We start from the raw sequence: 23,415 nt of genomic DNA, 5'->3' as shown, positions 1-23,415 counted from the left end.
GTTCCTAGACATTAATTTAAATGTTAGCAGAAGCAGAAACTGAAATAATAAACTGCTTGTCTCAGATTTCCATCTTTTGAGTTTTAGAAGACAGCAATTAGGGAACAAGAAAGGCATGGGTAATGCCGTCTGATACCCCCTACTCACATGAATGAAGGAGCACCCAAAGACAGAGATTTAGTTTATGTATTAATGCTCTGCTGAGATCTGCCGTACAATTTTGAAAATATTTTTGCAAACCTATTTGCACAAGAGGCTTTGAATTTTATATGTTATTCTCAAAAACTTTTGAAAATGTTTTTGAATTTAGCTTGCCACTGGTGTAGAGGCAAGGATACTCTTCCTGGGTTGGTGGGGCAAGAATTACCCATTTTTTCCAACATTTGGGGTTTATTTATTTTTATTCGGTGAGGGGCGGCATACAAATCTAATTATTTATTTATTTATTTATTTATTTATTATGTATGTGTTTGTTTATTTATTATGTATGTGTTTGTTTGTTTGTTTATTTATTTATTTATTTATTTATTTATTTATTGGATTTGTATGCCGCCCCTCTCCGTGGACTCGGGGCGGCTAACAACAGCAATAAAAACAATATGTAGCAATACAATAATAAAACAACTAAAAACCCTTATTATAAAAACCAGACATACATGCTGACATACCATGCATAAACTGTAGACTTCCTTGACTCTTCGTATTTCCCATTTCCAGAAGCCTCATTGGGAGAAGTCCCCTCGTGATTTCTTTTCTTGGGATTGGATTGGATTGAAATACAGAAAGTCGGGGAGACTACAGACCCCTGCAATGGTGGTTATCCAGTAGGAGATGGGACATTTAGAAGCAGCTCTTAGCTACCTAATCTGCAAATCAAATGCAGAAATACAAGAATAATGCCAAGCTTTTATTCCACTTTGAAATATGTGATGGAAATTAATTTTCTTGCATTAAACTGAATGAGAATTCATAGGCAAAAAGACCTTGAATATTTTTCACTTGAAATTAATACAGAGAGAGAGAGAACGAGAGAGACAGAGACAGAGAGACAGAGAAGTTTATTTATTTATTTATTTTATTTATTTATTTTGTCCAATACACAGTGAGGGTTTTAGTGGGTATATATCTATATACACACAGTAAAATACATGATGAGGGTTATAGAGGAGATACTCATAGTAAAATACAGTGGTACCTCGGTACTCGAACGCTTTGGTTCTCGTACATTTCGGATAACGAACAAAGTTTTCGGCAAAAATTTGCTTCGGTATCTGAACAAAAATTCGGATACCGAACAGCCACAGAAAATTTTGTTCACTATCAGAAATGTTACCGCCGGGGGCTGTTGCAATCCCAGCAGCTTCAGGGGGCTGAGGAGCTCTCTAAGAGCTCCAAGCTGCAGGAAGGGTGGGGGCGGCTGCAATCCCGGCAGCTTTGGGGGGCTCCTTTCCTCATTGCTTCCTCTTATTACCTGTAAGCAGCTGCAAAAACTTTCTCCTTCCCGGCGGCTTCCCTTCGAGTAGCAACAGCGCCAGGAACGTCATGTGATGAAGGGAAGCCGCCGGAGCCATCTCAGCAGTTGGCGCCGCTCCAGCAGCTTCCCTTCATCACGTGACGTTCCCGGCGCTGTTGCTCCTCGAAGGGAAGCCGGAAGGAGAAAGTTTTTGCAGCTGCTTACAGGTACGAAGCATTGAGGAAAGGAGCCCCCCAAAGCTGCCGGTATTGCAGTCGCCCCCATCCTTCCTGCAGCTTGGAGTACCAAATTTATTTATCCCATAGGAAATAAAGAAAATAGATTTAATTGGTTCCCAGCGAGTTAACAGGGGTTGGGAACCAATTAAATCCATTTCCATTATTTCCTATGGGATAAATAAATTTGATACTCGACCAGATCGGTTCTCGATCACACTTCTGGAACGAATTGTGGTTGAGTACCGAGGTACCACTGTATATCTAAGAAATAATAGAAAAGAAGATATAGTAATAGAACATATCAATGAAAGAGTAGAAGAAGAGATATAGGAATAGAAGAAAGGTATAGGAGATATAGGAGAGCAATATATATGTACAAGATATCAGTCCCTTGGTTGGAATTACATCTCCCAGCATGCCAACTAAACTTTGGAAAAGTTACATAGATGTTCTAGGAACTGCTTCAACATGTGTAGAATGTTAGGTTGGTGAAGATTGTTAAATATAAGAATAACCATTTTCTCCCTTTGCTTTCAGCCAACTGTCTGTGAACGAGAACTGTGTGTATTTGCTTTCCAAACTCTAGGCGTGATGAATGAAGCCGCAGATGAAATTGCAACAGGGGCTCAGGTAAAATTCAGACAATTTACTTGAACAAGTATAAATTGCTTTTACAGAGCAAATTCAGTAAACATTCATCTTTATATACTATTTCTATATCATTTCATTTTATTGCATCTTGATTAATGCAAAGTATTCATTGCACTTTGGTTTTCCAGGATAGCCAGAGTTTGTCAAAAACACCAAACTTTTATGATATAGCAGATGAAAATTAGAGTAAAGCAACTTCTCATGTTTTTATTATGGAACTCAATTTTGTCAGTATTAGATAATCCACATTAGATAAATGATTATAGGCCGTAAGTTGTGATGGTCATAAAGCAGGTCATCTAGTAACTAGACCCTACTTTACAACTTATTTTGTGAATGTTGTTAAGCAAACACCATAGTTGTTAAGGGAACCCATTGTCTGCAATGGGGCATTTTGCTGGAGAGCAGAAGTAAATGCTAGTTTTCTGCAACAATCACAGTATTGTGATCACAGGATGCTTCAAATGGCCGTAAATGTTCAACAGTGCATTGTGGGGAGGGCCTGGCTATAACTACCCTGCAAAAGATACTTAAAAACTTCAGAACTGATTTGTAAGCACCTTTTGCAGGGGGCTGAGCTCTGGTATAACTTTGACTGGTTATATGTATACATTAGGACTGTGCAGCAATTCAGTCTCCAAAGGTGCCTGGAAGCAGCTGTGCCTTTTCCTGAGCTGCTGAATGAGTCTGGAAAATAACCCAGCTACTGTAAGGTGTTGTGTAATCAAGCTTTCCATTTGTATTCCTTTTTGTTTGGCAAAGCATTTTCTGGAGATCAAAGTACCGCACACCCTCAGCAGGTCGGAATGTTATTCTAAAACGATTCCATCCAAACTTCCCATTACAACACCATTCAGAAACTTCTTCAGTCCTCTTTGTGCTACCGTGTTTCCCCAAAAATAAGACCTCGCCTTATTTTATTTTTTTTAACTCTGAAATAAGCACTTGGCCTTATTGCCATGCACTCAAAAGCCCAATTGGGCTTATTATCAAGGGATGTCTTATTTGGGGGAAAACAGGGTAGTTACTAAGGTATTAATAACAAGTGTTGGTTATCACCTATAAAGCCCTACATGGCTTAGGGCCAGACTAAGGTGTTAACAACAAGGTGTTGGTTATCACCTATAAAGGTTATCACCTATATTACATGGCTTAGGATCAGGCTATCTTCGGGACCACCTCCTGCCACATAGGTCCCAGTAAGGGCCCACAGGGTTGGTCTTCTGCATGTCCCATTGGCCAGACATTGTTGGTTGGGGCCTTCTGTGTGGTGGCTCTGGCTCTCTGGATCGAGCTGCCCCCTGAGGTTTATGTTGACCCCACCCTACTGGCCTGCCAGAAGGCCTTTAAAACCTGGCTTTGCCGGCAGGCCTGGAGCCAAGGATAGTTTAACATCAGCGTGTTCCAGACATTTAAGGATGAATGTATTTTTAAATGGTTTGATATTGTTTTATATTGATTTTATATTATTTTTACGTTGTACACCGCCTAGAGTCCAAAAGGAGTTAGGCGGGCAGGCAGGCAGGCAGTTCTTCCATATCTTTATTCTCCAAAGCCAATTTTGTCAAGGAATCAAAATTATGTAGATAGGCAGCCTTCAGATGAGTTAAGCTTTAGGACAACCTCAACCTATGCTGATAACAGGAATGAGAAGTCAGTTTCTTTCTAGGGCTTACCACAATTCCCACCAATGGGAATTAGACCCTTGCAAGAGCTACAGGTTCCATGCTGCTGCCTTCTAACAATGATATTATGGCTGGACAGATACTTGTGTATGTTTGTCTTATGGGTAGGAGGACCAATTAATCCAATACTGAAATTTGCCCAACCACACCTGCTCACTGGCATTAAAATTGCCCATTCATGCCAAGCGTGAGAAAAGAAGAGAAGAGAAGGCAGCCTAAATATATTTTGCTCCATGATGGTTTTTCCTCACTGCCCTTTTTGAAAGAATCCTCTTTTTTTATTTCCCTCCAGAGGACTGAATATAAAGATTTCAGAACTAACCTTGGTGTGAGTCAGAGCCCATCTGGGGCTGTAGGAGGAATCGGAGAGTTACATTAATCAAATCCCCTTTAAAAAAAAATGTTCTCCCTGAATGAATCATTTTAAATCAAAGACGTGTTATCAGAAAGATGGAAGGGCTGCGAACTATATTATTCATTTCATAGCATTCCATTAAGTAAAAATATGTTTACTACTCCAAGTGTTTGAATAGTTGTTGAATGGTCCTTTTAAGGTGTTTCTGTACTACAGTAAATATCACAATGAAGTCAAATAATTTTTAAATGTAATCTTTGTTTGTAGATTGTTGCTGATTTTCTCAATTATTTCAGAAATAAATAACTTTCATTTGCATTCTGAGATATTCAAAATACAGTGATACCTCGTCTTACAAACGCCTCGTCATACAAACTTTTCGAGATATAAACCTGGGGTTTAAGATTTTTTTGCCTCTTCTTACAAACTATTTTCACCTTACAAACCCACCGCCACCGCTGGGATGCCCCGCCTCTGGACTTCCGTTGCCACCGAAGCACCCATTTTTGCGCTGCTGGGATTCCCCCGAGGCTCCCCTCCATGGGAAACCCCACCTCCGGACTTCCGTGTTTTTGTGATGCTGCAAGGGAATCCCAGCAGGGGAATCCCAGCAGCGCAAAAATGGGCACTTCGCTGGCAATGGAAGTCTGGAGGTGGGGTTTCCCAGCGAGGGGAGCCTCAGTGAAATTGCAGCATCGCAAAAACACAGAAGTCCAGAGGTGGGATTTCCCATGGAGGGGAGCCTCAGGGAAATCCCAGCAGTGCAAAAACAGGCGCTTCGGCTGGCAAAAGGGGTGAATTTTGGGCTTGCACGCATTAATCGCTTTTCCATTGATTCTTATGGGAAACATTGTTTCGTCTTACAAACTTTTCACCTTAAGAACCTAAACCCGGAACCATTTAAGTTTGTAAGACAAGGTATCACTGTAGTTTGTTCAGGATTTTATCATAGACTCTGACAAGAAGGACTACAGACAAACATGGCTAATCTAGCAAAGAGAAGGACCAGGGGAAACATGATAGCAGTGTTCCAATACCTGAGGGACTGCCATAGAAGGGGGTCAGGCTGTTTTCCAAAGCACCAGAGGGACAGACAAGGAATAACGGATGGAAGCTGACCAAAGAGAGAATTAACCTGGAAATAAGGAGGAACTTTCTGACAGTGAGAGCGATCAACCAGTGGGACAGCTTGCCTGCGGAGGTTGTGAGCACTCCAACACTTGGGACTTTCAAGGGGAGATTGGACTGCCATTTGTCCAAAGTGCTGTAGGATCTCCTGCTTGGGCATGGGTTGGACTAGATGACCTACAAGATCCCTCCCAACTTAAATAAATAGATGAATAAATAAAAATAATGAAAGAAAGTGAAAGAAAGAGAGAGAGAGAAAGGAAGGAAGAAAGAAAGAAAGTAAGTAAGTCAGTGGGAATATTTTAACATTGTTCTTTTTTAAAGACACTGAATATCAGAAACATGATATAGTCTGAACATTTGTAAAGTAAATCAGATGCTTTTTCAGTGGAATGTTTTTTTCAGTCCATTATCCAACGATGCATTAGGATGTTGCTCATAGGCAGTTGACAGATTGTGTAGCTGAAGGTCAGGCACTAGTTTGTTTCATGAAATGAAATCAAATGAATAACAAAACACCAGAAAATTGTCAATCAGGCAAAACAAAGACAGGCTACTAATAAGGGGTTAGAAACCAGGAGAACAGCTAATACTTTTGAAGATCAGGAGTTTGGAGAACAGAAATAAAGACGTGGATTTCTGCAGCATTGTTCTTCACAAGACCAATCCAGTTCTGTTAGGCTCATGTCCAATCGTCATGGGGAAAATTCATGTATTCCTGACTCATGCTTTTTTCTGGAAGTGGTTTGTCCAGAACTAGAAATAATTTATAGTATTCTTGTTAAATGCTGGTTGCCATTTGAGTCTGAGTCCCTGGGGACAGAACGAGGGACCACTTTCAAGGAGTGGTCCCTTTTTCCCCGAGAGTGGCCTACCCCATGTCTCTCGCCATATCTGCCTCTCCCCAGCAAGACCGGAATATTTCAGCGCTCTTCCACCCCAGAGATAGGTTCCCCCACTCCTCCTGCCTCCAGGCCGCCAGGCAAACTGACCCTTCTCATCCCATTCATTCCAAACATTCTATCTTCCAATCGTATCTATTACTAAAATCTATCATAAGTTACCGTACTTAATTTAATTAAAAATACAATAATAAATTTATTTTAATTTAATTTAATTTACTTAAAAATACAATAATAAAAATACAATACTAATATGCATTCAATCATTCCATCTCAATTATATACACTCTTCCTCTACCATACATCAAACAGATCCACTCCAATTAGTACTACCCCACCCTATTCAATTTATAGTAAAAAATTTAAACCCCCTCTCCCATTTACCCCACCCCACTCCCAAAGTAAATGCGAGAAGACAGGTAAATAAAAACAAGGGGTAAGTATAAAATATAATAACAATTCCTGCTGACGCTGTTCTTTCTCCCATAGATGTAAGATGCTAAGTAAAATATTGTCAATATAGCGTTCTTTCTATTACATGATGATGTGAGCCTTTCATTTCTTAACCTTTACGAAAGCTGAAGGTCCTATATGTTTCCGAAAGCAGCCGAAAACAGTCTTTACATAATTACCAGCTTATGAGAGTAGATTGTTTGTTTGTTTATTATTAGCGTTGGAAGGGACCTTGCAGGTCACCTAGTCCAAACCCCTGCTCAAACAGGAGACCTTACACCACCGCAGACAGGTGGCAGTCCAATCTCTTTTTGAAAGTGTTGGGGCGTTCACAACCTCTGCTGGCAAGCCGTTCCATTGGCTGATTGCTCTCACTGTCAGTTCAGTGATTGCCAGGCCTTCTCTCCAATCAGTATTATCATTTATCAGTCCAATCAAAATGGCCTGGGAAAGGGATGATTTCATGTAGATAAAAGGGAAGAGATGGATTGTTTGGTCATTTGTGTCATGTCATTGCTTAATCTTTTATCCTGAAAAATGTATAATTGGGCTTTGCAAGATGCATTGACTGCTGACCTGCTTTAGCAAATTAATTTCTTGGGGCCGTAGTTTATCCACTAGATAAATTCAATTAATATGTATAGCAACATGTATTATAACGAAGGGGACAAAACAGACTTATGTTCTCACGCCTTTAGGTCTGTTGGCTTTAGAAATATTGCAAAAAAAAAAGGTAAAGAGAATAAAATTGGCAAATCAAAAATAAAATTTAAATTATATGCTGGTGGTGGTGTTCTCAAGAGTTACCCAGCCAAAGATTTTTTAGAATCAATAGTATACAGAAATATGGATTGGGACATCAGTAAAAACAAGGCTCAAATGATAGCGTGGAATTTACCTGAAGAAGAAAAGCAACATTTGTAGAAAATAACAAATTCACTATCTTTGTTAAACCAATTAAATGCCTGTGAAAACATAATGACAATTAATTCAAGAAAAACTATTAATAGACTTGGTAAAATACAATGGTAGATATCTTATGACAAAAGTTAAACTTGTTATAATTAGAAAGAATATAGTCAGTAAAATGAATATTTTTACAAAGATCAACTTTCATATGATTCTAGTAAGAATCATTAAAAAAAAGATATTAAATGAATGGGCAATTTTATTTGAAACCTAAGACTAAGGATTAAATTAAAGGTTTTGCAAGATATGAAAAGTACAAAGTGAATTACGTACACATTTCAAATTATATTATTAAACCAGCTTAATTTGGAATACAGATTGGATTGGACTGGACTGGATTTGGATTGGATTGGATTGCTAAAGGGCTGGTTTAGCTTTGTTGAAGGAGCAGGATTTGTAGGCATGAAAAATATTTTTGGTGGGATATAAACAAATGTGTTTAATATAAAAGACATGACTTCATCCTAAATAATGCACTCAAAGTATGTGATGGAAGTAAATGACTAACAGTCCCTTAAATGCTATAGAATTTGGTCAGTGAAGAGATAATAATTTATATAGAAAGCAAGATTAAAACTAAGGTGAAATCTTTCAAGACAATTTCTGTAGAACATTCAGAAATTCATTGGTTTCACTATCTGCAAATAAGTAATATAATGTTTATTTTTTTAAATCACAAACTCAGGATGGGATGCTCAGGAATTTAGACTAATTTGAAAAACATATAGTACAAAATTCTAAGCATCTATTGTGACTTATTTTAACTTGTTTTCAAATATGATCAAATCAAAGACACTATGATTAAATAGATGCAGAATTTAAAGAGGTCAATTTATATGCAACAGTGGGAATACCAATGGAAAATAAACATACTAAATTCACGGACTTATTACTTTCAGAAAATGATATGTACAAGCTGTTTTTATTTGGCATATTAATCCTTCAGTGATTCCAAACATAAATAACTCATTTTTTTTTTAAATGCAATTATTTTTTTCACACATGCTGGCTACTCCAGTAGACAGAGCTGCTACTGCTATGGCCTGTTTCCCACCATAAATCTATGTATGAGAGAATGGATAAGCAACTACCCCCTGGTTAAGGATAAGGATGGGCAAAATATACTGGGAAAGGTATTGCCCAAACATTTAGGGCTCCAGACACAGGGGATTTAGTAGCTAGCAAACATTAGTTCTGTAACTGACCTCTGAGTGCACCAGCAATGCATTCCAGACCAGCTGAAATTTGTAGATAATCTTCAAAAGCAACTTCATGTAGTCTGAGATTGCCAGAGTATTTGTTAAGATAAAATATTTTTTTTAATTTTAATTTAAAATTTTTCCAATTTACATATCAATAAACATTTTTAACATCTCAGACAGTTATTGACATTTATTGCCATACATCTTTATGTATTATTTACATTTATTGCTATACATCTTTATACAAACTTCCAGCAGACGTGATTGGTAAATCCACAGTAACTGAATTTAAACATGCCTGGGAGAAACATATATCCATTGTAAGATAAAATACAGGAAATAGTATAAGGGCAGACTAGATGGACCATGAGGTCTCTTTCTGCTGTCAGTCTTCTATGTTTCTATGTTTATTTCTGTTCTAACCAATTTACCACTTATTCCACACCTCATAAAATTCTGTTTCTTCCTGACATATCTCTGCACATTCCAGTATCTTATAATCCTTTCATTCGAGTATCTGTATAATCCTTTCATTGCTTGGTGCATTTTTCATGTTTTCAAGGTTGACCGTATACAAGGTATGCAAGATAAAACAATTTTTAAAGGAAATTATTATTAAATAGCATCAATAGTGTAAATCATATTTAGGAATTTTTGTTAAGGTCTGGAATAATTATTTTATGAGAGGTTTTGTTGTTATTTTTTTTAAAAAAATCTCATTTAAAACAACAGTTCTCTATCATTTATACCTATTCACACAATATGGATTTTATAAGTTTTCCATCCATTTTGATTGGAGAAAAATATTTTAGTCATGTACATATTTCCTGTGCTTGGCTATGGGAGAACTGAACATTTTCTTCAATCTCACTTCAGTTTTGGGTACAGGTAGTCCTCAACTTAGAACAGTTCATTTAGCGGCTGCTCAAAATTTCAACAGCATTGAAAAAAGCGACTTATCACCATTTTCCACACTTATGACATTCAGCATCCCCATGGTCATATGATTTGCATTCGGCTCAGGGGTAAAATGCAGTAGGTTGTGACAGTTTCTGGAGACCTGGTAGTGGACATTTTGAGTGGTTTGAAGAACTGGCAAATACCGCCCCTAGCTGGTCCATAGTAGGGTAGGAATGGAGATTTTGCAATATCTTCCCCCTTGAGTGGGATGGGCATGGAGATTTTGCAGTATCCTTCCTTTGCCGTGTCTACCAAGCCATGCCCACAGAACCGGTAGTTTTTTAAAAAAAAATGGATTTCACCACTGGTTCCAATGCTTGACAACTGACCCACATTTATGACTGTTGAAAGTGTCATGGAGTCATGTGATCCCTTTTGTGACTTTGACAAGCAAAGTCAATGGGGAATCCCGATTCATTTAACAACCATGTAACTAATTTAAGAACTGCAGTGGTGTAATATCCTGAGTCTCCAGAGAGGGGCGGCATACAAGTCTAATAAATGAAATGAAATATAAATTTTGAGCTCAATTGTAGTTGTAAGTTGAGTATTTATTTATTTTACAAAAAAACAATTAAATTCTTTAAAAATTCTGTAAAATTCTTTAAAAATCAATAATATATATATATATATATATATATATATATATATATATATATATATATATATATATATATATGTCACATGTTTAAGCTGAATTTGAAAATTAAGGGAGACTAGGATAGATCTATTTCGGCCTTATTTTGGCCTCATCAGCTAGCCATACCCACTGGGACTTGAACCTGCAACCTTTGCCTTGTAAGGTAGAGAATTATCCTCTAGGCTACAGTATCCAACTCACAGCATATATAAAAAAAGAACAGTAGTATAATCCAATTAGTACTACAATATTAAAAACAATTAGAAAGAGAAGATTAACCTAAAAAATTAACTTATTAACCAAACATTCAGCAATCATACTTAAGGCATTCAGTGGTCAGGGGAAGATCTAAGAGTCCCAAGCCTGGCGGCAAAGATGAGTTTTTAAGCTCTTTCGGGATGCAAGCAGGGAGGGGGCAGTGCGAATCTCTGGGGGGAGTTGATTCCAGAGGGCTGGGGCTCCCACAGAGAAGGCTCTTCCCCTAGGTCCCACCTGTATTGAGTTGGCCTGGAGTTTTTCTGGTAGATCATCAGTCCAGTAATGTTCAAATCCTGCCTCAGATCAGGGGTCAACATTCACAGAGATTTAGTAGTCAAATGTCATTAATTGGCTTACAATTTCATACGATTTCCAATGAGGACCTGTATACTGCACAAGTCAAAAAGAGGGCTGTGTAAGTATTTATAGATTCCTTGCATCCTGGACATAAATTGTTTCAAAATGATATCCTCAAAATGATGCTATAGTATAGAGCACTGCGCACCAGAACTAGACACAAGAACGTTTTTCCCCCGAATGCCATCACTCTACTAAATAAATATTTCCCTCGACACTGCCAAACTATTCATTAAGTCTGCACTATTACTATTAATCTTCTCATCATTCCCATCACCCATCTCCTCCCACTTATGACTTTATGACTGTAACTTATTGTTTCTATCCTTACGATTTTTATTGTTTCCTAGTATGATGTGATTGCTTGTTTGTACCCTATGACTATTTATTTATTAGATTTATTTATTAGATTTGTATGCCGCCCCTCTCCGAAGACTCGGGGTGGCTAACAACAATAAAAAAGGCAATGGAAACAAATCTAATATTAAAAATAATCTAAAAAACCCCAATTTAAAGAACCAATCATGAAGTGTAGCATTATATTTTCTTTTTATGTATACTGAGAGCATGGGCAACAAAGAAAAATTCCTTGTGTGTCCAATCACACTTGGCCAATAAAGAGCTCTATTCTATTCTATAAAACAGAAGCTTCTATTCTACTAGTTTTTCTCATCATTCCTATCACCATGTTGACTGCATGACTGTAACTTGTTGCTTATATCCTAAGATTTTTATTAATATTGCTTCTTCATTGCTTATTTAACCCCTATGACAATCATTAAGTGTCGTACCACATGATTCTTGACAAATGTATATTTTATTTTATGTACGCTGAGAGCATATGCACCAAGACAAATTCCTTGTGTGTCCAATCACACTTGGCCAATAAAAAATTATATTCTATTCTTCTGTACTTTTAACCATATAGATGTGGACTCCACCAAAATTTGTCATGTGTACAGAGAAGGAAAGAAAACCTGTTAGTATACACCAGGGGTCCCCAAAATTGCCAACTTTAAGTCCACAAGCCTTAACGTTGCCAAATTTGAAGACCTCTGGTATACGCCTTGAACATTTATGGACTGAATAATCTGAATCCTTGAATGAATGTTCAAAACCATGCCTTTAATAATTTGAAGAAGTAAATGGGTTTCAGCCAGAAGAGAAGTTGCTCAAATAAAGGACCCAAAGCAAATTTTACAAACTGAGACAGGGTCCTGTTGCCTGTGCATACCGTTTGACACTCCTATTAAATTATTTTTCTCTTTTAAGATCATTTGTATTTGAAACCCTACTAAATTTTAGCAAAGCTCTGGTCCAGATCTGTTGGCGAATCATATTTGTGCTTATTTGGAGAGAATGGGGAAGTCTTATTTTTAAACTTTCTTTTGTCTTTTCTTTTTTCTAGGTTGTAGACTTACTCGTATCTATGTGCCGTTCTGCATTAGAATCCCCAAGAAAAGTTGTCATTTTTGAGCCATATCCTTCAGTAGTAGATCCTAATGACTCTCAGATGCTAGCCTTTAATCCCAGGGTATGTATCGTTTGTATTTGGAGGGGAGGAGTGTTGATATGGGCAAAGAAAACTGCTTCCTTCCTTTTCCAAATCCTTGAAAGATGACTGAGATCAAGGCTCAGATAAAAATTATGTACCCTTTGTGGTTACTTATAAATGTCATAAACATTCAGTTTGCACATTGTGGCAAAGCTATAAAGTGATTTGTTGCTTAAACTAGATCTTCTTTTACTTGTATGAAACCATAATTTACAGATCTCGGTAACTTGGGTGAAGGGGTGAAATCCAGCAGGTTCTGATAGGTTCTGGGGAACCGGTAGCGGAAATTTTGAGTAGTTCAGAGAACTGGCAAATACCACCTCTAGCTGACCCCAGAGTGGGGTGGTAATGGAGATTTTGCATGCCTACCAAGCCATGCCCACAGAACTAGTACGGGAAATTTTTGAATTTGACCCCTGGTTCATACAATATATTAAACCAAAACCAAGCAAACCACATTATGGCTTAGTTCACTCTTACATCTGCACTTTAAGATATCAAGCAAAGGCATTTATAAGACATAAAATCTTTGTAACTAAATTTTCAGAGCATTGCAGAGCACCTTCTGTAACCCTCTGCCAGAGAAAATGCTTGGCTTCATAGCTAGAGGTATAACAAGCAGAAAGAGGGAGATTGTGATCCCGCTGTATAGAGCACTGGTGAGACCACATTTGTAATACTGTGTTCAGTTCTGGAGACCTCACCTACAAAAAGATATTGATAAAATTGAACAGGTCCAAAAACGGGCTACAAAAATGGTGGAAGGTCTTAAGCATAAAACGTATCAGGAAAGATTTAATGAATTCAATCTGTATAGTCTGGAGGACAGAAGGAAAAGGGGGGACATGATCGAAACATTTAAATATGTTAAATAAGGTCCAGGAGGGAAGTGTTTTTAATAGGAAAGTGAACACAAGAACAAGGGGACACAATCTGAAGTTAGTTGGGGGAAAGATCAAAAGCAACATGAAAAAATATTATTTTACTGAAAGAGTAGTAGATCCTTGGAACAAACTTCCAGCAGACATGGTAGATAAATCCACAGTAACTGAATTTAAACATGCCTGCGATAAACATATATCCATCCTAAGATAAAATACAGGAAATAGTGTAAGTGCAGACTAGATGGATCATGAGGTCTTTTTCTGCCGTCAATCTTCTATGTATCTATGTTTCTAAAATGACCTCCATTTTCACTGGCAGAGGCACTACTGTCCAGTCCTTTCCTGTTTCCAGGGTGACCTCATAGAGCAGATCTAAGCACCACATAGGTCAGATTCCCCTCCCCCAGGCCTTGTGTTTGACTCTCCTGTTATAAGAGATATACAGTGGTACCTCGGTACTCGAACGCTTCCTTTCTCGTACATTTCGGATAACGAACAAAATTTTCGGCAAAAATTTGCTTCGGTATCTGAACAAAAATTCAGATACCGAACAGCCAGAGAAAATTTTGTGCATTATCCGAAATGTAATCCCGGCAGCTTCAGGGGGCTGAGGAGCTCTCTAAGAGCTCCAAGCTGCAGGAAGGGTGGGGGCTGCTGCAATCTTGGCAGCTTCTGGGGGCTCCTTTCCTCATTGCTGCCTCTTATTACCTGTAAGCAGCTTCAAAAACTTTCTCCTTCCCTGTGGCTGCAACAGCGGCGGCTTCCCTTCCAGTAGCAACAGCGCCAGGAATGTCACGTGATGAAGGGAAGCCGCCGGAGCCATCTCAGCAGTTGCTGCCGCTCCAGAAGCTTCCCTTCATTACGTGACTTCCCGGCGCTCTTGCTACTGGAAGGGAAGCCGCCGCTGTTGCAGCCACAGGGAAGGAGAAAGTTTTTGAAGCTGCTTACAGGTAATAAAAGGAAGCAATGAGGAAAAGAGCCCCCCAAAGCTGCCGGGATTGCAGCAGCCCCCACCTTTCCTGCAGCTTGGAGTAGCGAATTTATTTATCCCATTGGAAATAAAGAAAATAGATTTAATTGGTTCCCAGCGAGTTAACAGGGGCTGGGAACCAATTAAATCCATTTCCATTATTTCCTATGGGATAAATAAATTCGGTACTCGACCAAATCGGTTCTCGACCACACTTCTGCAACGAATTGTGGTCGAGTACCGAGGTACCACTGTACTTAATATACTTTAAAACATGCAGTGAGGAAAAGTAATTTTTCCTTTCTTTCGCAATAGAAGAAGAATTATGACCGGGTCATGAAAGCATTGGATAGCATTACTTCCATACGAGAAATGACACAGGTAGGCAAAATAAATAAGTAAATGAATTGTTATTACAAGTGTTATCACATGATACCTCTGTTGATTAGTTTTTAGCACTGTGTGGTTGTTGTTTTACTAGAGCCGTGCAAAGAAAGCCTATCAAAATAATCTTTGTGTAGATAACAAGTTGCAAGGTAAAATCAGTGTACCAGAACATGGACAGATCAAGCTTAAAGGTTGCCATCGATATCATTTGCCATTACAAGAAACATTTCATTCAAAATAGGGGCGGGACTGCCTGTGAGTAAATAGATTATTTCGCTGTCTGGGGAATACAGCACTAACCAGCAGCCCCTTGCTGTATTTTTGTGTGTTTATTCCTTTATTCGTGTGCATTCTTAGGAACAAGCCAAAGAAAACTGCCAAGGGAAAAATACAGATTTGTGACAATCTGCTTCAATGACACTGATGGTTTTGCAAGTAAAAGCTTATTCGCTTAAGCGAAGCAGGAGAGCATTTGGAGATGGAAGAGGGCTATATTGTGACGCCACTAAAAGTTCTGCTGAAGCTAAATTTGATGTGTCTCTTCAGATTGTCCAGTCAAAACGATGTACTAAAACGTGGTGACATTCACTCAAGGTTTAATATTGGGTCACAATATATATATGTGAATGTGCAAATTTACCAGCCCTTCTTGTCAGGGTAAACCCCACTTTCCTAAAAGCGCACCCTTCTGTATACCACTGTATACTACTACAGTAGCTTACAGCGTAGGAGCTGCAAGGGGATGGGCAATATTTTGAAAATGAGAGGAAGGGGGACATTAACACCCTTGAAAATGTCCAAAGATACTTCACCAGAAGAGCCCTTCACTCCTCCACTCAAAACAGAATACCCTATGAGACTAGACTTTCAATCCTGTGCCTAAAAAGTTTAGAACTAAGACGCCTTTAACAAGATCTAAGTATTGCCCACAAGATCATATGCTGTAATGTCCTGCCTGTCGGCGACTACTTAGCTTCAACCACAACAACACAAGAGCACACAACAGATTTAAACTTAATATTAACCGCTCCAAAATTGACTGTAAAAAATATGACTTCAGTAACCGAGTTGTTGAAGCGTGGAACTCATTACCGGACTCCATAGTGTCATCCCCAAACTCCCAACACTTTACCCTTAGATTATCTACGGTTGACCTATCCAGATTCCTAAGAGGTCAGTAAGGGGCGAGTACAAGTGCACTAGAGTGCCTTCCGTCCCCTGTCCTATTGCTCTCCTATATCTCCTATACCTTTCTTCTATTCCTATATCTCTTCTTCTATTCTTTCATTGATATGTTCTATTACTATATCTTCTTTTCTATTATTTCTTAGATATATTTTACTATGAGTATCTCCTCTATAACCTTCATCATGTATTTTACTATGTGTATATAGATATATACCCACTAAAACCCTCATTGTGTATTGGACAAAATAAATAAATAAATGAAAAATAAATTCCTTGAACAGAATATTTGAGTTGGAACAAGAAGAAATTTCTTCCCAATGTGATAGAAATGTATCTTCTCTCTCTCACTCTCTCCATTCCCTAGTTTACCCTATTCAGGGACACACTAAATAGCATTTTAGAGCATTATTGGTGAAACTTACAAAGATGTATACCTGGATAGAACCTATTGTATTTTATTGATCCTTGTGTTTTGGCACCAGTTTTTAAGATGTATATGTTAGCTGCTTGGAAAGCATTCTATATAAAATTGCTGTGAATAGTGTCCACAATGCACCAATTTATCTTAAAGTTCAGCCATGGTTTTAGCTCATTTTTATGAGCAATATCAGGCATCTCTTTCTTGTTTCAGCACAGATAGCACAAAGAGATAATCAGCATCTGATCTTAAATTAACCAAGTGTTTCCATCATCTGATGTCAGATTTTAACAGAGCAATGGGGATACTACTTTGCAAACATGCTAGGATCAAGCAAGCTATGTTTAACCATTGCTTACACAAACAATTATTCTTCCCAGTTTGTATCTAACAAAGCAATAGCCCTTAGTCTTATATATTATTTCACAGTACTTTTACAGCCCTCTCTAATTGGTTTATAGAGTCAGCATATTTCCCCCAACAGTTTGGTTCCTCATTTTATCCACCCTGGAAGGATGGAAGGCAGAGTCAACCTTGAGATGATGAGATTAGAACTGCCAAATTGCAGTCAGTTGGCAGTCAGCAAAAGTAGTCTGCAGTACTGCATTATAACCTCCACCACAGTTTCTCTCTTTAAAATAGAAAGCAAAAACCTCTGACCTCATGGCCACCTAGGAGGAAGAACACACTTGAGGACATACAACTTTGTGCTTATGAAAACACAAGTGAGAAAGTCAGGGAGTATCACTGTAAATGAATCACCATGTTGGGCTTCTCAAGGAGGATTTTCAATAATTATTGAATACTTGAGTAATTCAATTCAATTCAATTCAATTTATTAGATTTGTATGCCGCCCCTCTCCGAAGACTCGGGGCGGCTCACAACAATAATAAAAACAGTATAATAATGGAACAAATCTAATAATAAAAGTATATTAAAACCCCCCCAACAATTTAAAAACCATACAACACATACATACCAAACATAAAATATAAGAAAGCCTGGGGGAGATGTCTTAATTCCCCCATGCCTGGCGATATAAGTGGGTCTTGAGTAACTTGCAAAAGACAAGGAGGGTGGGAGCCGTTCTAATCTCCAAGAGGAGTTGATTCCAGAGGGCCGGAGCCACCACAGAGAAGGCTCTTCCCCTGGGGCCCACCAAACGACATTGTTTGGTTGACGGGACCCGGAGAAGGCCAACTCTGTGGGACCTTATCGGCCGCTGGGATTCATGTGGTAGAATTGAATAATTGAATAATTAAGACATTCAATCATGTGATTTTTAAAATGAAGTAATGTTTCATTGACATTTGTGGGTAAGTGTGAATTGTTGAATTTTTAAAAAATGCAGTTGGATACTACTTAGTATTTGAGTGGGAAATTACTAAAAAATCCTTAAGAAGCCAGAAATACCTCCAGAAGATGACAATGGCAATCTGTTTGTGGTTTTTTTGTTGTTGTTATTACCAAAGAAACTACATGACTATGCCCATGGGGTCACTAGAAGTTGAGCTTGACCTAAGAAGACTTAAAGTGATAGCTTTTTCTTTAGGTGACTTGCTAAACCGATCTACAGTTTCTTGGCTTAGTAGAAGTACTAGAATATGCACTGGTTTGTATCTAGTTGCAGCATATTTCTTAGTTGATAACTGTACTGTTATTATTTCATAGGCACCTTATTTAGAAATAAAGAAGCAGATGGACAAACAAGACTCACTTGCGCATCCTCTACTACAGTGGTAAAGATCTTACATAGATTTTTATGCCATCTGTTTAATACAGTCAAAGTATTTTTGAAATATTATGATAAGGCCCTAGTTATCTTTTACCTTGTTAACCTGATGTGCAATTTCCTTAAACTGAAGAACAAATTTGTTCTTCCTATCTAAGATAATAAGTATCTTAGATAGCACTTGGGGAAAAGGAATCCTCAATCTGAGTATTGTATTGGCAGTTCTGTGTTAGCAAAAACTTCAGAAGAGAAGGATTTAGGGATAGTGATTTCTGACAGTCTCAAAATGGGTGAGCAGTGTGGTCAGGCGGTAGGAAAAGCAAGTAGGATGCTTGGCTGCATAGCTAGAGGTATAACAAGCAGGAAGAGGGAGATTGTGATCCCCTTATATAGAGCGCTGGTGAGACCACATTTGGAATGCTGTGTTCAGTTCTGGAGACCTCACCTACAAAAAGATATTGACAAAATTGAACGGGTCCAAAGACGGGCTACAAGAATTGTGGAAGGTCTTAAGCATAAAACATATCAGGAAACTCAATCTGTATAGTCTGGAGGACAGAAGGAAAAGGGGGGAATATGATCGAAACATTTAAATATGTCAAAGGGTTAAATAAGGTTCAGGAGGGAAGTGTTTTTAATAGGAAAGTGAACACAAGAACAAGGGGACACAATCTGAAGTTAGTTGGGGGAAAGATCAAAAGCAACATGAGAAAATATTATTTCACTGAAAGAGTAGTAGATCCTTGGAACAAACTTCCAGCAGACGTGGTTGGTAAATTCACAGTAACTGCATTTAAACATGCCTGGGATAAACATATATCCATTGTAAGATAAAATACAGGAAATAGTATAAGGGCAGACTAGATGGACCATGAGGTCTTTTACTGCCATCAGTGTTCTATGTTTCTATGTATCAGCCCAATGCATTATGACAGTGGTGGCGGATCTATGGCACGGGTGCCACAGGTGGTACACGGAGCCATTTCCAAGGGCACGCGAGGCGTTGCTCTATGTCAGCTCCCGTGCACATGCGCACTCTAGCCAGCAGATTTTCATCTGCCTTTTCGGCCATTTTCGCTCTCCTCAGAATTCAGGAAAGCCTCCTGAAACCTGGGATTGGTAAAAAATACCCCTGTGGGCCAAACGGAAGTTCCGAAATGAACTTCCAGTTTGCCCTTTGGGCTGTTTTTTGCCATCCCCAGGGAGACAAAAAAGATTCGCCATCACTGCAGTATGACATTATATGGTGTAATAGGAAAATCCTGTAAAACTTCTAAATTTAGTATTCTTGCCACAGTATAATGAACTGGGGCATTGAATGGTCATGTGGGCATTGTAATACAAAATAAGGTTTCAGAAGTCATAACATTTTATGTTGGATGGGGCTGGGCAGAAAGGATCAAATTCATGCTGAGCTAATTGAAGATGGATTGTGCTCTAACTTTGTAAAACTTAATTAAAAATAATTAAAATGACATAGATTCCTTGAATTCATCAGAGTACATTTTAGTTTGAACTCTAAGATAAGTTCCATGAATTCAACAGGGTACATTTTATTTTGTGACTTTCTATAGTTTTGGTAAACTCTCAATGTTTACTTGATTGGTACAAATAACTAGGCTTACCATGGGGGACAAAATATACCTTGCAGTAGTTGAGCTTCTCTATATAAATGCAAGGAAAATGGAATAAAGACTCCCAACAGTACTTTTTTGGTGTTCAGGGCTAGCATGAAAAACTGTGATTTATTTTGTTTCACATATTCTCTATTTCAGGGTTATTTCCAGTAATAGATCACATATTGTGAAGCTAACTGTGAACAGGGTAAGTTTAATGTTAAGAGCAAGTTGGGTTTCGGAAGAATGCGAGTTTTAGTTTATCAACCAGTAGATTTTGCTTTTCTGTACCTTTTACCTTTTTAAAAAAAATACAACTATTTAATGGTGGTTCTATTCATTAGCTGGAGGTAATGGGAGCAGTTGTATATGAAGATCATCAGGCTTAAACTGATGCCTATTTCTTAGATTTAAGAAAAATTGTCAAAATTAGGGTAGTATGCTTTTTCAAACAAAGCAAATTTCCCTAAAAACAAATTACAAGGATTTACATTCTTAACTTTTTCCATGTTTCAGGGCTGCTGGATTATCTAATATATGATTGGCTCAGCCTTTGTTTATATATAAAATAAGATTGGCTGAATATATCAATGATATCAAATTTTAAGAATAAACTGTTTGGCATAGGAAAATCTTTAAATCTAGAAAAATATGACTTCAATAAATATGCCATTCCAGCTTTCCATGTCACATCCTCAGATCCTCCAGATAAATCTTGCTTTTGCAAATTTTCAGAAAGAGGTACTAACACTAGCTCTTATAGCCAAATAGAAATATCAAAAGTTATTTCTAGAAAAGAATATGAAAAGTTTAGAAAACTCTGGAATACTTGATGTTCCAAGGAAGTCCTTTATGTACCTTAACAGCCATAATCATTCCTTTATTTGTCAACAATCTTTCAATATGATTTACAGGATATATGCAGTTGGTACAAAGTAATAAAACCAGTATAAATTATACACTGTAAATTACAAAAAAAATAGTATAACGGAAAATCTCATTTCTGGTTGATTCCTCAGAGACATTCTTAGATTGTAGCTCAACCAGTTAAATTCATTTTCTCAGAGCTAATGGTTTTCATGTGGGTGTTTGGTCACCAGATTTTATATCATTCATTCATTCATTCATTCATTCATTCATTCATTCATTCATTCATTCATCATTTGGAACAATCAGGTTAGTATGATCACATATAGGAAAAAATCTTTCTCTCTGATTAGAACCATTAGTATCTCTTATTGGTTTGAAAACAGTTTCCATTTTTACCCCATACAGTGGTACCTCTACTTAAGAACTTAATTCGTTCGGTGACCAGGTTCTTAAGTAGAAAAGTTTGTAAGTGGAAGCAATTTTTCCCATAGCAATCAATGTAAAAGCAAATAATGCATGCAAACCCATTAGGAAAGAAATAAAAGCTCGGAATTTGGGTGGGAGGAGGAGGAAGAAGAGGAGGAGGACAGTCACTACCCAAGGAAGAAGGTGAGGGGAGGGGAATTTAAAAAATCCAAAACTTTAAGGCTAAAAAAAAAAAAAGAGGGACTCTGAGGTGTCGAGGAGGAGCACATGCCTCCCATACACCCAGCACAAGGCTGCCTCCCACACTGCACCAGAGAAAGAAACCCAGGTGGGGGAGAAGGGGGAACCTCCTGCTCCTTTGACTGAAAGATGGCTGCTGCTGCTATCAGCTTCCTCTTCCTTCCCATGCTGAAGGGCTCCCCTCTTCTCTCGCTGTGTGGGTGGCAGCGTGAGGGAGTACCACAGTGAAGTGGTTTATTCCCTCTCCAAGCCCCCAGGGAAAGGAAAACGCTCCGTTCACTCTGGGCTGCCCAGAGCAAAGGGAATGTTTCTTTTCTCTGGCTGCTGGCAGGGGTTTATTCCCTCTCCAAGGGCCCAGAGAAAGGAAAATGCTTTGCTTGCTCTGGACTGCCAAAGCCTCCATAAGCGCCACCGAAAGACTCTTCTGGCAGCCCAGAAAAGCCCGAGATGGCCAGGATTTAGAGAGGGAATGGTAGGAAACTGGCCAAGCCTTCGTGCCGCTCTCAAATTTCCTGGGAAATTTTTCTGGGCTCGGGTTCTTAAGTAGAAAATGGTTCTTAAGAAGAGGCAAAAGAATCTTGAACACCCAGTTCTTATATAGAAAAGTTCTTAAGTAGATGCGTTCTTAAGTAGAGGTACCACTGTACTTAGAATATACATTTTATTAGTATTGATAATATTTTGATCCTTTGGAAAAACAGTACAGTGGAACCCCGACATAAGAGCTGCTCTACTTAAGAGCAACTCGAGATAAGAGCTGGGAGGGGAGAGATATTTTTGTTCTACTTACAAGCCCAAATTCGAGATACAAGCGCCAAGGAGCTGTCTCCTGAAGCCAAACGCTAACTTCCGCGTTTGGCTTCAGGAGACAGCTGCGAAGCGGTGCGCGTGTTTTAAAAGGTTGCAGCCGGCCTGGGGGGCTCGGGGGGGGGCTTGCAGCTTTCTTTCTTGCTCTTTTTCTTTCTCTCTTTTACCTTCCCTTCCTCTATTTCTTCTTTTCTTTCTCCTTCCCACCTTCTTCCCTCCCTCCCTCCCTTCACTCATTCCTCTCTTACTCTCCCCTTTCATAAGTTTCCTTGCTTCCTTCCTCTGTTCCTGTCCCTTCCCCCTTTCTTTCTTTCTTTCTTTCTTTCTTTCTTGCTTTCTTTCTTGCTCTTTTTCTTTCTCTCTTTTACCTTCCCTTCCTCTATTTCTTCTTTTCTTTCTCCTTCCCACCTTCTTCCCTCCCTCCCTTCACTCATTCCTCTCTTACTCTCCCCTTTCATAAGTTTCCTTGCTTCCTTCCTCTGTTCCTGTCCCTTCCCCCTTTCTTTCTTTCTTTCTTGCTTTCTTTCTTTCTTTCTTGCTCTTTTTCTTTCTCTCTTTTACCTTCCATTCCTCTATTTCTTCTTTTCTTTCTCCTTCCCACCTTCTTCCCTCCCTCCCTTCACTCATTCCTCTCTTACTCTCCCCTTTCATAAGTTTCCTTGCTTCCTTCCTCTGTTCCTGTCCCTTCCCGCTTTCCTTCCTTCCCACCCTCCGTCCATTCATTCACCCATTCCTCTCTTGATCGCTTAAAGCCGGTCCCTGGTGCAAAAAGGGTTGGGGACCTCTGTCCTACAGGATTGGGTGGCAGAGAAGTTGAACATATGTAAATTTAAAAGTTTAAGAAAGTTTACAAGTTAAGTGAAAGAAACTTCATTATTCATTTATATGTACATGTACATTTCTTCATTAAAAACATGTCTTTCTGCATAATTTAGACTAACTTTGTGAGTTTTTTGAGGGCTGGAACCAATTAAAATTATTTACATTAATTCCTATGGGGAAAAGTCGTTCGAGATAAGAGCTGCTCGACTTAAGAGCCCAGGTCCGGAACGAATTAAACTCGTATCTC

The 23,415-nt window shown here is 38.5% G+C and overlaps 1 protein-coding gene across 4 annotated transcripts in view; it reads left to right on the top strand.

Moving 5' to 3' along the window:
• Window positions 1-23,415, top strand: part of PARP8 (poly(ADP-ribose) polymerase family member 8) — a 259,356-nt gene that overhangs the window by 217,365 nt on the left and 18,576 nt on the right. For all 4 annotated transcript variants that reach the window (XM_070743365.1, XM_070743362.1, XM_070743364.1 and 1 more), the window contains 5 exons: window positions 2,230-2,322; window positions 12,661-12,786; window positions 14,977-15,042; window positions 18,327-18,394; window positions 20,163-20,211. In XM_070743365.1, the coding sequence (XP_070599466.1) occupies window positions 2,230-2,322; window positions 12,661-12,786; window positions 14,977-15,042; window positions 18,327-18,394; window positions 20,163-20,211 (402 nt within the window). The remainder of the gene's footprint in view (window positions 1-2,229; window positions 2,323-12,660; window positions 12,787-14,976; window positions 15,043-18,326; window positions 18,395-20,162; window positions 20,212-23,415) is intronic.

Source organism: Erythrolamprus reginae, chromosome 2 (assembly GCF_031021105.1).
Source record: "Erythrolamprus reginae isolate rEryReg1 chromosome 2, rEryReg1.hap1, whole genome shotgun sequence".
Lineage (NCBI taxonomy): Eukaryota > Metazoa > Chordata > Lepidosauria > Squamata > Dipsadidae > Erythrolamprus > Erythrolamprus reginae.
Note: the sequence above shows the minus strand (reverse complement) of the source record. Positions and strands in the feature narration are given on the sequence as shown.